The 14,919-nt window shown below is 48.3% G+C and overlaps 1 protein-coding gene and 1 long non-coding RNA gene across 2 annotated transcripts in view; one reads left to right on the top strand and one right to left on the bottom strand.

The window, feature by feature from the left end:
* Positions 1–3,482, bottom strand: part of LOC125961262 (uncharacterized) — a 31,120-nt gene extending 27,638 nt beyond the window's left edge. The window contains exon 1 of the long non-coding RNA XR_007471711.1: positions 2,955–3,482. This is a non-coding gene — a long non-coding RNA (uncharacterized LOC125961262). The remainder of the gene's footprint in view (positions 1–2,954) is intronic.
* YWHAH (tyrosine 3-monooxygenase/tryptophan 5-monooxygenase activation protein eta) lies at positions 2,172–13,709 on the top strand. Its single transcript, XM_004283675.3, has 2 exons — positions 2,172–2,573; positions 12,269–13,709. Exons 1-2 carry the CDS (start codon positions 2,487–2,489, stop codon positions 12,920–12,922), a joined length of 741 nt encoding a protein of 246 aa, XP_004283723.1. The 5' UTR covers positions 2,172–2,486; the 3' UTR covers positions 12,923–13,709.
* Positions 13,710–14,919: the final 1,210 nt, after the last annotated feature.

Below are 14,919 nucleotides of genomic sequence, written 5' to 3'. Positions count from 1 at the left end.
TGCCAAGTGCAGCCAAGAGGGCCAGGAAAGTGGGGACTGTGCAGTGACCTCGGATTGGTGGCCACAGCAAGGGCCACCTAGATGGAGGAGTGGGGGTAGAGCCAGAGTACACTGGGCTGAGGTGGGGGTGGTGGGTGGGTGGTGAGGAGGTGGAGACAGTGAAGTTTGGTGAGAAAGAAAGCAAAGCTTTATGGGCGAACCAAAGTTGTCCCCCATTTGACATTTATGAATGTCAAAATCAGTTATTTAGAATGCTCCAGTCTATCTGATTTTTACTGTTTTGAAATCAATCTCAGTCCAACATGATCAGAAGTTAGAAGGGCTCTAACCCCTCTAAGGGCTGGAAGGAACTGTGGAGGTCCCCCCAGTGCTGGCCCTCCTCCACCTCTCACGGGAATCTGTCCTCATCAGGCCCACGGTGGATGATAAGTTATTATCTACCACACTCTTTAACGATATTCACTAGGGGAAAGATCAGCCTGGTTTGTTAACCTCGATTCCATTTGTAGTTAGCAAAGGCGAATCCTCAAAGCATGGAGAAGCCTGGGGTGGGGGTTTCCTCCCAAACGCTGTGTCATGGGTACTGAGGTCCTCACTGTAGCATCACAGCAGGTAGAAGGCAGCCCAGGAAGCAGGAGACCTAGTATGAAGGTCCCAGCTCTGCTGGCTGTGCAAACTGGGGTCAGCCTCTCCTCCCCCTGATACCTCACTCTCCCCTTATGTAGGATAAGGGGTTGGACCGTGGTGAGTCTAAGGGTCCTGCCAGCTCTGACATTCCAGGATTTCTCCTATTCTACAGTGATTTAAACAGTCCTTCAAGTCCAGTGCTCCAGACGGTGAAACTGAGGTCCAGAAAAGGCCCATTCTCCAGTCCCTCCCTCTCCCTTCTAATGCATCTAACTCTGTGGAGCAAGATTCTGGGCCTGAAATATGGCTTCCATGCCTCTGGTGGCTCCTGATTACTTAAGGATAAAGCCTTAAATCTTCAGCCTGGCACTGAAAACATTCCATGATCTTGTTCTATCCCACCTCATGTCCCACTGCCAGGCCTCTCTCCTCCCCATTTTGTTTCTATCCTCACTACCAAGCCCTCACCCTTGCTGGACCCCCCTCCCTAATACCTTTTCGCTGACTCTCACCTCCTTCAAGGTCCAGCTTACCTGCTCTTCGGTTTTTAGACCTCCACTTCTCAGAGGCAGGGGCTGTATCTTAGTTATTCTGTGGCTACTCCTTCCCCTAGTGCTGAGCATGCAGTAGGTGCTCAATAAAATGCTCAGAGAACATAAGGCCCCGTCACCTGCACTCTCCTTGGCATGTTGTACTAAGTCTGGCCATGCTTTAGTGATTGGGATTTTCCTCCCTTGTCCGGGACCCAGACCAGCGCCTGGCACCAGGGGTCCTCAGCATGGAACGCCAGGACTGGGCTCAGTGACCAGCTGGTCCACTCTCCTCTTTGCCACAGGAGGAACCTGCCACCACTTACAGGCTGTGTAACGTTGAGCAAGTCACTAGTCTGGTTTTGACAGACGGGGAGGCCAGCAGGGCCCACCAGGGGTGGAGGGCTGTGAGCATTATATAGGATCATACCTGGAAAGGCCTAGCACCGGCCCATCTCCTAGCAAGTGTGTGGTGACTCTTACCCGTCCCAGCGGGGCCACTCAGTCTCTCCTCCCGTGGAGGGCACAGTCTGCACAAGGCCACTTCCCAGGAAGGGGACGCAGTGAGTGAAAGTACCTGGGGCTGTCCCCAAAGGCCGGACCTGATCCTGCCCGGCCAGTGTTGACCGAAGCTCAGGGTGTGGCCCCTAGAAACCCATCGGCCAGGCTGGGCGGGGGCGGGTCCGGGGCACGTCCGTCCCTCCAGCACGCGGCCTCCTGGCTTCCCCAAGCACTAGGTTTATTTGCTTTGGGGGCCCTTCTCAAGCCAGACCTCTAACCTGGACTCAGAGACGCCTTTCCGGGTGGGGTCGTGACAGTGCGCAGACTGCACGGCTGCCATCACCGAGGCCCCCACCCCCACCCCCGCTCCGCCCTCCCAACCCCAGCCCTCCCCTCTCCCACCTCCACCTCTGCGGCGGTAAAATGCAGCACTCGCTAGGCGCCTGCGCGGCTCTGGGGCGGGGCGGTGGCCTCAGCTATTTATAGAAGGTGACGTCACCTTGAAATAGACCGTTAGGGCTGGCCCGCCCCTCCCCCCCCCACTCGCGCAGCACCGCGCCGCCCGGCCCGGCCGCTCCCACTGCGCAGGCGTCCTCTCGTCCTCCCATCCCCCCGCGCGGCCGCCTGTCCTCCCTAGGCGGCGTCCGCGGCGCGAGCCAGAGCGCGCGGGGCGAGCCAGCGAGAGGGCGAGCGGCGCTACCTGCTGCCTGCAGCCTGGGCCGGCCGGCGAGCCAGTGCGCGTGCGCGGCGGCGGCCTCCCCTGCGACCGGAGAAGACGAGCGGGCGAGCTAGCGGAGCGGGGCGCGAGGCGAGGCAGGGCTCAGCGACATGGGGGACCGCGAGCAGCTCCTTCAGCGGGCGCGGCTGGCCGAGCAGGCGGAGCGCTACGACGACATGGCCTCCGCCATGAAGGCGGTGAGCGCGCCGGGAGCCCGGGCGGCCGGCCGGGGGCCCGGCGCAGGGGAGGGGTGGGCAGCCGGGCGGCGGCCCCCTCTGGGCCAGGGGCAACCCCGCCGCCCCACTGGGCGCGGCCGCCCGCTCTCAGCCTGCTTTTCCCGCGCCCGCCGCGTGCCCCGCCATTTCCTGCGGCCGGGCCTGGGGGGTGTCCAGGGAGGGGGCGCGGCGGGGACCCCGGGGGTGGGCGGGGGTCGCGGCATCCCAGCTCGGAGCCGCGGGTGGGGGAGGGTGCTCGAGGGAGGGTGAGGGAGCCGCATTTCTCCTCCTGGACCGTTCTGCCAGGCTGGGTCACCCCTTCTCGCCTTCCTCCACACACCCCAACTTGTAATAAAGAATCACCTAGTGAGTGGCGCCCTGTCTCTCCTGGTTTCCTCTGCCACGACCTGAACTCGGTGTAATGTCGATCCGCTTTTGCTCTGATCGCCGGCATCGTTCTGGTTCCATTCTCCCGCGCCCGGGGTCCGCTTTGTGTGCGGAGACCCCCCATCCTGAAGTCCGACGAGGACGCGGGCGGGAGCGCGGCGGGCCTGGGGCCCCCTCCCAGGTTGGATGTTGCGCCCATCTGCCCGGAGACTAAAACGGGTCCTGACGCCTGGGGGAGGCGAGCCCTTGTGCCTTTGCCTTCCCGAGACCCTTGGAGCCTCGTCTGCAGCTCCATTTCCGGGGAAGGAGTCGCGGCCGGCCACACCCTGGCCAATGCGGTGGATTAGATACCACCTGCGTGTCTGAGACCTAGAGTTCCGGTGACCCTCCCACTGTCCCTGTCTCCTCACAGTAGTTCACGTTTTCTTTTAATAAACATTACTTATCTCTGCGTCAAGGTCACAGAGGGGTAGAGCCACAGCTGCGGCCGCCAACGTGCCATGTTCACCCAGTGCACAACCTCCTGAGACGTGGGAGGATCCGCCGGGGCCCCACCCTAGACCTACAGACTCAGAAACTCGCAGGGGTGGGACTCATATCTGCACTTGAACCAGCCCTCATGGCAAGTGCTATTGGGTTTAAGTTCAAGAATTACTGCCCTGGGTTATATAGCTCATTTGCCCTTCTTAGGGCCTTGGGAGGGGATTTCCTAAAGAAAAAACTACAAATATCGAGGCTCCGTAAAATTTCAGAGTCATGTGAAAAATTCCTTTTAAAGCTTTTGATATTAATATATGAAACATGTTGTTGAGGTCCGTGTTTAGGATTATCCAGGTAAGAAGTGTTATCTTTTCCATGTCGTTCACGTCACACGTTGAACCAGGTGTTTGGAAACCACCACCACCCATTTGTTGATTCATTGGTGATGCGGAGTTGATCATGGTGTTGTGGGCCAGGTAGGAGCTTTTCATCCAGACCAGGGACGATTTAGGTTTGGGACCTGAAGTCTGTGTAATTCTGGGGGTCTTATAAGAAAAAAAAAGTAGGGTATATGAGTTTAGCAAATTTCACAGAAACAGGACTGACTGAGTGCATTTCCTTGGAAGGGGTCCTGAGCTTAATCTTCTTTGGGATAAAGCCACTTCTGTCCACACAGCAAGTGACACTTAAGGGCGCCTCTTCTCCCCAGTCACCGAGTGGAACTGGGATTGTGCGGTTGAGGCCGCTTTCTGGACATTTTAGCGAGGCCCTCGCCTATCCTGCAAGTGGCACTTTGAAGGCCGCAGTTTTAGGAGCCTTTTGGGGAATAAAGAAGGGATGGGGCTGGAAGCAAAGTGAATTGAGGCTAAGGGAAAATGACTAGAATGTAGTTCTGGAGCTATAGGAAACCCGAGGCAACTTGCAATTGGAAGTAAGGAAAGAATACAGAGATGTAACCGAATGGAATACAGTTTGTGGAGAGAAAATAATTGGTTTTCTGGTCTTCGAAAGCAGACTTGAAAGATGCTTTCCTGCAGCTACCTACTTGTGTACACAGATTTTCTCTGAGACATTAAGGTAGGATTTTGCAAACTAATGGACCCTTTCATGTATTGGGAATATGTAATATCTGTATCTGAGATGATTGATGGGTTGGATAGGCCATTGAAAATTCAGTGCATACTCTAATTATGTCATTTCAGAATTGTGATAAACATTCCCTCAAGGTAACTCCTATTAAAAAATAAGAACTTTTTTGGTCAGTATGCCTGTTTCCTCTATTAAATAATTTTTTTTTGGTCATCTAAATTAATGGAATATATTAATTGGAAAGGACTTGGCAAGGGTCAGTGGAAAACTGTTTCTCATGTTTTACCTGTTAAGTTGATATTTGTATGTTAAATTCTTAATTTTATTGAGAAGACTCAGTCCCTATTTCATTAATATCATAGACCTAAAATATAGCTTTTGGAAAGAGTTGGAATTCTGATAACCCTCTGGGCTTGTGTGGGTTTTCTTCAGGGCAGGTAAGTAGGCTTCTCTACCGCACCTGAGTGAGGGGATGTTCTGATGCCACCACTCTGTGACCTTGAAGCTCACATCTCTTGTCTTCTGGTCCTCTAAAGTGTGTAAGTTGTAATGTTCGTGTTACTATCAAGTGGGCTTTCAGCTTTCATTCTTCTAACTTGTTTTCTGTTTCCTTTATAATTTAAATGGTAGCTAATAATATTGCCTGCCTGTAATGATTGATGTTCCGTATGCTACCAGCGTCACCTGGAGGATGCTGTCAGTAAGGCTTTAAGAAATCACGCATGTTGGAAACAAAGGTGTTGGCTCACATCAGTTGAGAACTGCAGTTCCCTGCCTTTCGTCCTAATTTGAAGAGGCAAGAAATGTTTTTGAAGTGAAGTAAAGACGTTTCTTCCAGCTCTCCCCCATCTCGTACCTTGTCCCTTAACTAGAAAGAAACACTGTGAAAGATTCTCGAACCCAAGTCCTTTCTAGACCAGGCTTGGAATGCCCTTATACAATTCATAACCTCTATAAAATGAGTACAGTACCATCTTATGAGAACTACGAGATAAACCCATAAAGTGGCATAAAAATACTTGTGCATAATACTAAGTGATTCTAAGGAAAGAGAGTAACTAACCAGATAGATTTCTAGTGAATATTCATGGACAGACATAATTCAGTCATGTCACTTATTGCCCTTGGTCATCTTTTATATTAAAACATAGGGGCAATCATGAAGTTTTAAAATTGTTTGGGATGGCATGGTGTGTTTTAACATTGATTACAAAGTTGACAAAGGACGGGGAGAAATATGTCTGAAGGACTTGAAGAATATCTGTAGCAATCTTAAGTGCAGGCAACAAAGCTGCAGCTTAAGGAAATGGGTCGGAGGGGAAGAGGTCCAACCAGTGGCCAGAGGCTGTTATTCCAACAGCTGTGAGATCCTGGGAAGTGGGGAAGTGAGCAGGTGGTATGTAAAAGGAGAGCACAGCTGAGTGGCCCAGGGTGAGACCTAACCCGTATTGCAGTTATTGAAACTAGGGATGATTTTGAGGTGTACCAGAATTGTGGTTAGTGTGACATCTTAAAGCCACATTGGTAGGACCGTTTGAAATCTATGTAAAATAGCAAGTCGTGTTTCCCATGTAAGTATCGCTTTGTCACGTATTGACTGAGGAAGGAAGAAGTCTCTGCATTATTCTTGCAATATCCTCAGTTAAAAGACACTTCAGTTGGTGAACAGTTCACATAGCTTTGCTGCACTGACGTGGGAGTTGTCCCCATCTGGATTTGGGGTTGCTGCATTATCCCCGGAAGAGCTCCCACAGTCAAGGACCTCACTACTCCCTTAAGGAAACCAAAAATGTATTTTCTCATCATTGTCTGGAATTTAATATTAGTGGTAGACTGCAGTGTCACACTTTTCCAGAAAAACGGTTTGGGAGGGGATACCCCAGATGTGTTTTCCATGTTACAATTCATCAAGTTTATGAAATTTATCATTTTACCTATTAGGCAGTTAGTAAATGGTAGCTTTTATACATTTTCATTTAATCTTGCGAACAACTCTGGATGGATCCTGTTATTAACTCCATTTTACAAATGAGATTTGAAGAGATTAATTTTCTCAAGGTTGAGTTGTAAAGGGAAGATTTGAACTCTCAAATTTAGAGCTATCACTTTAACCACTGTGACAATGCCCCATGAGGCTAAGGAATCATATTTCTTTCTAGTGTACTTTCTGGTCTATTAGCCATTGTCATCATTGGTGACTAAGTTCCAAGCCATTAACATAAGTGGGCTTACTGAACAAATAATTCCCTCTATTAGATGTAAGTCATTTTTGCCAAGTTTGATTAAAAACAGAATCTACCACTTACGGTTCTTAGCTGCAGCAGGGGAGCATGAAAGGCAGACTCATCTGGATTGTGCTGTTCTCTTGAAGACCAGTTTTTTTGCTTAAGAAGCAAAGTATTAATTGAATTTGAGTTCTTGCTATGAATTGAGAAGTGCAAGACTATGTTACATTATAGTTGTGGTGTTTTAGGAAATTGTTTTTCCATATTGCTTTTAGTATATTTTGTAAGCCTAGAGGCCCCCAAATTTCAGTGTCTAGGTTGTTGGTGAGATGCTCCCAGGTGTCCAGGTTGAGGCTGCCCCTCCCACTCCTCGCCGCAGTGGCATCCCCTCCTTGGTGGTGGGTGTTGGCACTTCCCTGTGATGGGAACTGGCACAGCTTCTGAAGCCTTCGGTCCTGGTGCCTCAGGGGCAGTAGGGTAGAGTGACGCTGTTCAGATGGGGTTATATATAATGCCTGCCAAGACCTGTGAAAATGTTTACTTATGTTCAGAGCAAGACAAAGGTGGTCTCTTAACGATACAAAGCGAGCTATTTTGACTAATGTTAAGCTTAGAGTGAATATTCATAACCTGAACTCACCTGCTCTGAGCTTGAAGCTGGCCCCTCTCCCAGCCTTGCAGAACTGCAGTCTCGCCCTGGTTTAGACAGAGGGCAGTCTTTCCAGGCTTGGGCAAGTGGTGACCAATGGCAGGTGCTTTGCCAGCTGGGGTACAGGCAGAATCCTCACTTTCGGGGCATTAACTTGGGAAACAGTCAGCCAAAAAAGCTTTCATCCCTCAAGCTCACTTTTCTTTTCTTTTTTTTTTAATATATACAGGGTTCTGCCAAAGAAGCTTAAAGATTTTATGATGTGGTTATGTTTACATAATTATTCATGAGGATTGTTTTTTTTCTGTTATAAGCTCTTATATCAAAAGCAAGCTTGCTGGTAGCATGTGGGTGTGGGTAGCTATAAAGTTCGGGGTGGTGGCTGTGCTGTGTGTGTGTAGCTGTGAAGGATGAGAGCGCTGTTCAGGAGGAGTCGCATCAACCCCAACTTGAGCAGTGTGGCTTGGCAGCTCAGGGGTGATGTTTTTTTGTTTGCTCAGTGTTCCTTCTGAGGTTGGATGTTTCCCAGATTGAGAACTTTAAATTTTCCCAAATAGTCCGTGGGCTGTTTTTGGCAGTGGGTCTATTTTTACTCACAAACACATAGTTTATTGCCTTGTGAGTTAGTGGGAGGAGGCCCTTAGGGATTTTTGAGTAAGCCAGTGGTGTCATAGGAAGATAAATGAATTCGTAGTCGACCAGGTTGTTCGTGACTTTCAGAAATGCTGTGTAGTCCAGAGCAGAGAAAATGGGTGAAAGGAGTTGGTGCAGCCAAAGGCTGCGTGGTGAGGATGTACATGAGCAGAATGGCTGGCAGGGAGTCCAGTCCTCAAAGGAGATGAGAGGAGAGCCTTCCTGAATGGGAAGGGTCCATCAATTTAAGGTTTTCAGGAAGCCTATAAGTAGGATTACCTGGGGTGGGGAGGTGGACAGGAGAACAAGACAGCAGAGTGGCTGCAAGCAGAGGTGGTGGAACCCCTTGCAGCTGATATAGCCACGTGAAGATATGATGTCTGGGGTGGCCGCACTGGGCGCACCTGGTGTGCGACGGAAACGAGAGTGTTGAAACTGGAGTTGGAGTAGAAAGAAGGTTGAGAACCTTTGTCTGGGTCTCTTCTATCTCGAGAAATCCGTGTTTAGTCTTTGTTCCTTATTAGAAACCATTTGGAAACTTGTGATTATTGAGATGCAGTAAATCATCTCCGTAGACTCCGCAGATGGCCATCCCGCTGGTTTAGTCTTAGGGTGGTTGGGACCCGTTCCTGCTTTCCTTTCCCTACACCATTTGCTTCCCAGTGTCTGCGCCTCTTAGTGGGTGACGAGACTTCTCTTGAAGTCTCCTGGCTCCCGTATTTTGGAATTTGAAGTGTTGGGAACTCGTGCTAACTAACATTAGCGAAGGTTATTTGCAGTAAGTATCACCAGCCAAGACTGGCTGTAAATCTTGTTTTAATAGACCATCTGATTTTACTTCAGTCCGTAATTTTCCAATCTGGGGAAAACTCCCAATTTTCTTTAGTTATCCGATCAAGTAATAAAACTGTCTTCCTCCCATAAGTTTCCTTTTGTTAACCGAGCTGTAATCCAGGAGTATTAAAACACACTATATTTAAACGTATCCAGTTATTTCCTAGTTAGGCCCTGGCTGGGGTTCTGAGAACAATGCTTGTGTAGCCGTTAGTCACACTCAGCTGATGCCGATAGTGATTCATTCAGACTGGCAGGCCACCAGGTGATCGTTACATAAACACTGACACTCCTAGTCAATGATTTTTCTTGTGAAGGTGTCATAAATATTGTCCAGTAGCCTTTTTTGGCATTTTATTCCTGATGGAGCAGGGATCCTCGGATTCCTGGAACCTACAGATACACCCACATTTATGTTGATATTCAATAGTATTGACCTCAGGCCTTACCACACCTGTTATAGTTGCTCAGGAAAAATGGAATCCTAGGATTTCAGAGCTGAAGAAGTCCTTGGAGACTGTTTGGGCTAGTCCCCCTTATTTGACTTTTGATGCCCAGAAAAGCTGTGTTCTGTTGAATGTCACACAGCTAGCTCAGGCTAAACTGTAGATGTCTTAAGATTTTTTGTTTTTTTTGCGGTATGCGGGCCTCTCACTGTTGTGGCTTCTCCCGTTGCGGAGCACAGGCTGTGGACGCGCAGGCTCAGCGGCCATGGCTCACGGGCCCAGCCGCTCCGCGGCATGTGGGATCTTCCCGGACCGGGGCACGAACCCGTGTCCCCTGCATCGGCAGGTGGACTCTCAACCACTGCGCCACCAGGGAAGCCCTTAAGATTTTTTTTGAGTAATGATACCACCCCTTGTGCGAACACTGTGTGATATATAAATATTTCAGATATGCACTCAATTTTAATGATGTGCTCTGGGGACATACTATGAGGTGTCTTTGCAGTAGTCCAACAAAAGCAGCTTTACTGGTCGCAGGATGAAGTATATAGTGGCTCCTTATGGATGTCATTTGCATTTTAACATCAAGTGGCCTTAGTTGGATTTACTTATTGGAAGATCTGAGGAGCTTTTCAAATTCTTTTCTTGCCTCATGTTTTGTTTTACTGAATATTGGCCTAGAAAAGTGTCATGCTAAAGGATTCAAGCATTCTGAGATTTGTCTTAGTATTTGAGATGGAATTTTGATTTATAAGGGTTGCTTCCTTAAAAGGCCAAATTATCAGAAAAATATCTACAATGTCTCTTTATACTTTTAGTAAGCAAGTGTGTTTAAAGGCACTCCCTGAAGGAGAAAACTAGTGGGGTTACAGGTCTTGAGGGGAACATGGATTGTGGATTAGTAGAGAGGAGGGGATTGCCGCAGACCAGCGTGGAGACCATTCCTGTCTTTGTGGGGAGGAATGAGGAGCCGGGCTTGCAGGCAGCCCTCCTGGGGAATGTCAGGGGCGGCTTGTAGCTGAAGACCACGCTGAAGGAGGAAGTGGGTTGGGTTGATTGACTAGGCAAAGAGGGAGAGGCCATCCCTGGCTAATGATTTGCAGCAGAAGAGTAGGGGTTCTGGGGACAGGGAAATGGGGAAGTTAGAAGAGGGAGCTGGTATTTTTATTTTGTCTGGGATTTGTTGAGGAGGGAGGTGGTGGTAGACAGTTGCGTGTTTCACTTTTAAGAACTTGGCACAAGTTTTCTAATTTTACACGTTTAATGATTACATTTGTTGCTTATGTTCTTGAACTACTAATTTTTCAAATAGACCTATCATCCTTTTTAATTCATTTTTTTTAAACTTCTGATTCTCTGCTGCTCAGTCTTCTTAATCCATGGTAAGCGTGTCTGTTTTATTATGTTGTTAATAAGTTTCTCCATCAGACTTGGCTTTTCCCTTCCATTGGAGCAAGTTCTGTCCTTATAGTTTGATTTAAGTAATGCCTTTTTGTTGAGTTTTGTGGTTTTCTAAGTGCTCTTCTTTTTTCTTTTTCTGTTTTTAAAATTAAAGACCTTTCCCAGTAGGTAACATAGTTGAGGAATCCCCCCATTTTATAGAAGATACAGGCCAATTTAGTGTGTTAGTGGCTTTGCTGGGGCCCAGAGTTTTCTGATTCTAAGTCTGTATTAATTTCCTAGGACCACCAAACAAAGCCACCACAAACTGGATGGCTTACAACAAGAGAAATGTATTTTATCACAGTTTGGAAGGCTAGAGTCTGAGATCGAGGTGTTGGCAGGGCTGTGCTCCCTCTGAAGGCTCTAGGGGAAAATCCTCCCTTGCCCCTCCTCGTTTCTGGTAGCTCCTGGTAATCCTTGTAATCCTTGGCCTTTGTAGACACATCACTCCAGTCTCTGCCTCCATCATCACATGGCAATGGCTTTCGTCTTCATATCTCCCTTTTTCTTATAAGGACACCAGTCATTGGATATAGGATCCACCTTATGCAGTATGACCTCATCTTGACTTGATGACACCTGCAATGATCCTGTTTCCAGATAAGGTCACGTTGATGGGTACCAGGGGTTATGACTTCAACATGACTTTTTGGTGGCACAGCTCAGCACAGCAAAGTCCAGTGTTCCTTCTACTGATGACACAGCTGGCTTGCTTGCAGTTGGCATCATGAAGAATTTGAAATTTAACGTTTCCACTTAAAATAATTGGTGCTTCCATCCTTGATGGGCAGTCAGGGTTTCCTGTCAGGTAGGTCAGAGTAAAGCTTGCTGCTGAGTAGTTATGCCTCCTTTCAGCAGAGGCTGGGGACACCTTATTGTCACTAATGCATCTGTTTTGGGTTGGAGGAGGGCTGGGTTTACCAGTGGGTTCCACGTGTAACCAGGGTGAAACTCTGGCCACTAGATCTGTGTGGTGTTTGAGCTCATCTGGGAAACTCTTCTTTGTTAATAAGTGTTTGAGGGAGGTGTGATTGGTTCTTTCTAGAATAGAAAGCTGGAAGTGGACTTCCAGTCTGTGATAACCTTTGGATATTTGACAAAGGAATTGTATGATTTTACTGTGAGAATATCTTACGCAGAATAGCTGAACCTCAGGGCTTTTCCCCACCACCTCCTTGTGCACCAGCACCTCACAACCTTCCATCAACATCTTTATCCCCACACCTCCGCCAAGGTGAAGGCGGCATCTTAGAAGGCCTAAATTATTATGACTTTTTCAGAGTCCTTATCATTAATATTTTGAGTTAATATCTATCTCTTCTGTTAGACTGCAGTCTCCCTTCAGATAGGATCCTTGTCCAGTTGGTTTTTCTTGAGTGGCTTGTCCGTAATCCTGTTTTTGAGGAGGGTTGTTGACTGGGTTGAAGGGAAGATCTCTCTCCAGGGTTTTCAGACTCGGGTCTCAGTGTTTATCTTTTGGGGATGTTGCAGGTGACCGAGCTCAACGAACCTCTCTCCAATGAAGACCGAAACCTCCTCTCTGTGGCCTACAAGAATGTGGTCGGCGCCCGGCGGTCTTCCTGGAGGGTCATCAGCAGCATCGAGCAGAAAACCACGGCTGACGGGAATGAGAAGAAGCTGGAGAAGGTTAAGGCTTACCGGGAGAAGATCGAGAAGGAGCTGGAAACAGTGTGCAATGACGTGCTGGCCCTGCTGGACAAGTTCCTCATCAAGAACTGCAATGACTTCCAGTATGAGAGCAAGGTCTTCTACCTGAAGATGAAGGGCGACTACTACCGCTACCTGGCAGAGGTGGCTTCTGGCGAGAAGAAAAACAGTGTGGTCGAAGCTTCAGAGGCAGCCTACAAGGAAGCCTTCGAAATCAGCAAGGAGCACATGCAGCCAACACACCCCATCCGGCTGGGCCTGGCCCTCAACTTCTCCGTGTTCTACTACGAGATCCAGAATGCGCCCGAGCAGGCCTGCCTCTTAGCCAAACAAGCCTTTGATGACGCCATAGCCGAGCTGGACACACTAAACGAGGATTCCTATAAGGACTCCACGCTCATCATGCAGCTGCTGCGAGACAACCTCACCCTCTGGACGAGCGACCAGCAGGACGAGGAAGCCGGAGAAGGCAACTGAGCGCCTCGGCCCACCCCCGCCCCGACCCCATCACCACCGGTCCTTCCTCACCACAGTCACTAAGTATCTAGTGCTAAACCTATCTGTATGGCAGCACAGCTACTCAGATCTGCTCTCTGCCCCCGGGAAGCAGTTCCAGATAAATTTATGGGCATTGCTGGACTGATGGTTGCTTTGAGCCCACAGGAGCTCCCTTTCTGAATTGTGCAGACAGGTGCATTCTGAAGGAGGCATTTTCCTATGCCTGCTGATCTAGGTGAAGTGCAGGCGAAAGCCTCGGGGAAGTTAGGAGAATTAACCACACAGGCTACAGTTGGTATTTAAATGGTCCACTTAAAACCAGCTGCTAGTGTTTTGTTAAAGCAGTACATCTGTGCATGCAAAAGTGAATTCACCCCTCCCACCTCTTTCTTAGCTAATGGAAAACTGTTAAGGGAAGCTGATATGAGAGACCACTTGCTCCATTCCATCAGCTTAATAATAAACTTTAACGTGAGGTTTCAGTAGCGCCTTGTTTGCCTCTTTAAATTATGATGTGCACAAACCTTCTTTTCAATGCAATGCATCTAAAGTTTTGATACCTGTAACTTTTTTTTTTTTTGGTTGCGACTGTTTAAGAATCATGGATTTATTTTTTTGTAACTATTTGGCTATTGTCCTTGTGTATCCTGACAGCGCCATGTGTGTCAGCCCATGTCGATCAAGATGGGTAATTATGAAATGCCAGACTTCTAAATTAAATGTTTTGGAATTCAGTGGGTAAATAAATGCTGCTTTGGGGATATCATCTCTGTGTGTATGGTCTTTGTTTTTCCTGCTCTCAAGGAGCCCTATCACGGCTCACCGCTTGGAATCCTGGTTTGATCTCTCAAACCCTGAAGCATTTCTAGAATAGCGAGTCCTGGTGCCCCCTGATTCCATCACACATTTTGCAGTGTACACAAAAGACTCATGAATTTTAAATAGTTTTGTGTGAACCCAGCTAACAGCCTCTCTGACCCCCTCTTCCTGTTGCTGGTGCCTGTACGGGAGGAGCCGAGCAGACCCCAATGCCGTGTTCCATGGCACAGCCCCTCTGGAAGGGGTGTGTGTGTCTGACTTTGAGGGTGTAGCTCCACTCGGCCTACTGGAACATTGGTTGCTAGGTATCACTCAAAGTCGGTGCATGTTCTCAGTTTTTCTTAATATTCTTTTGCACTAGATGGAATAAAATGTTAATTAGGGATCCCTGAAATAAACTTTAGTGATCATTATTACGAAAGCTTTGAGTATTCTTTAAAAAATAAGACAGCAGACCTCCCTCTGAGTTTAAGAAAGAGAATGGCCTGGCCTCTAGTGCACTTTCCCCATCTGCCTGCACCTCAGGCCGCTCCTGAGGCCCTGCATCACCAAGTGGACTCTTCCTTCCCCCGGTGATGTGGACTCCAGCCACTCACGATTTCTGTCCCCTCCAGCGTGGTGCTCGGGACCGGACATGCTTGTCGAGTGGATTGGTTCAGGTACACAAAGGCCCTAAACACCTTATTCTTGACTGAAGCTTGACACTAGACTGGTGGAGGTGGCCATGCCCAGCCTCTGTCCTTGAACCTACACTGTGGTGGAGCGTGGACATTTAACCTATTTTTCTCATCCTGAAGTAGAGGGATGACCCACATGCTAATAAGTAGTCCTTAGGAAGCCTATTTCAAGTTGACCTAATTGCCAGCAAAAATCGTTATGGGTTTTGCTTCAATTAGCAGGTCAGGTATTTTAAAGCCATGAGCTTTATATTCCTAAGGCATTTGGCTTTGATAAAAATTCGTAGACATTGAAACTTCGTCCATTTGGAGTGCACTTCACGGAAAGGGCTTTAGAAAAAGCACTTAACGTTTTCATTTCACAACCATCTTGTGGAAAGTTTTGTTCCCACCTTACAGAGGAGGAAACTGAGGTGCAGAGGTGGTGGACCTCTGGAATCAGCTGGTGCGACAGGACGGCCTCTGCCCACGACCTTTAAA

The sequence above is a fragment of the Orcinus orca genome, chromosome 15, assembly GCF_937001465.1.
Source record: "Orcinus orca chromosome 15, mOrcOrc1.1, whole genome shotgun sequence".
Classification (NCBI taxonomy): domain Eukaryota; kingdom Metazoa; phylum Chordata; class Mammalia; order Artiodactyla; family Delphinidae; genus Orcinus; species Orcinus orca.
The sequence above is the reverse complement of the archived record's forward strand: the minus strand, read 5'-3'. Positions and strand labels throughout refer to the sequence as shown.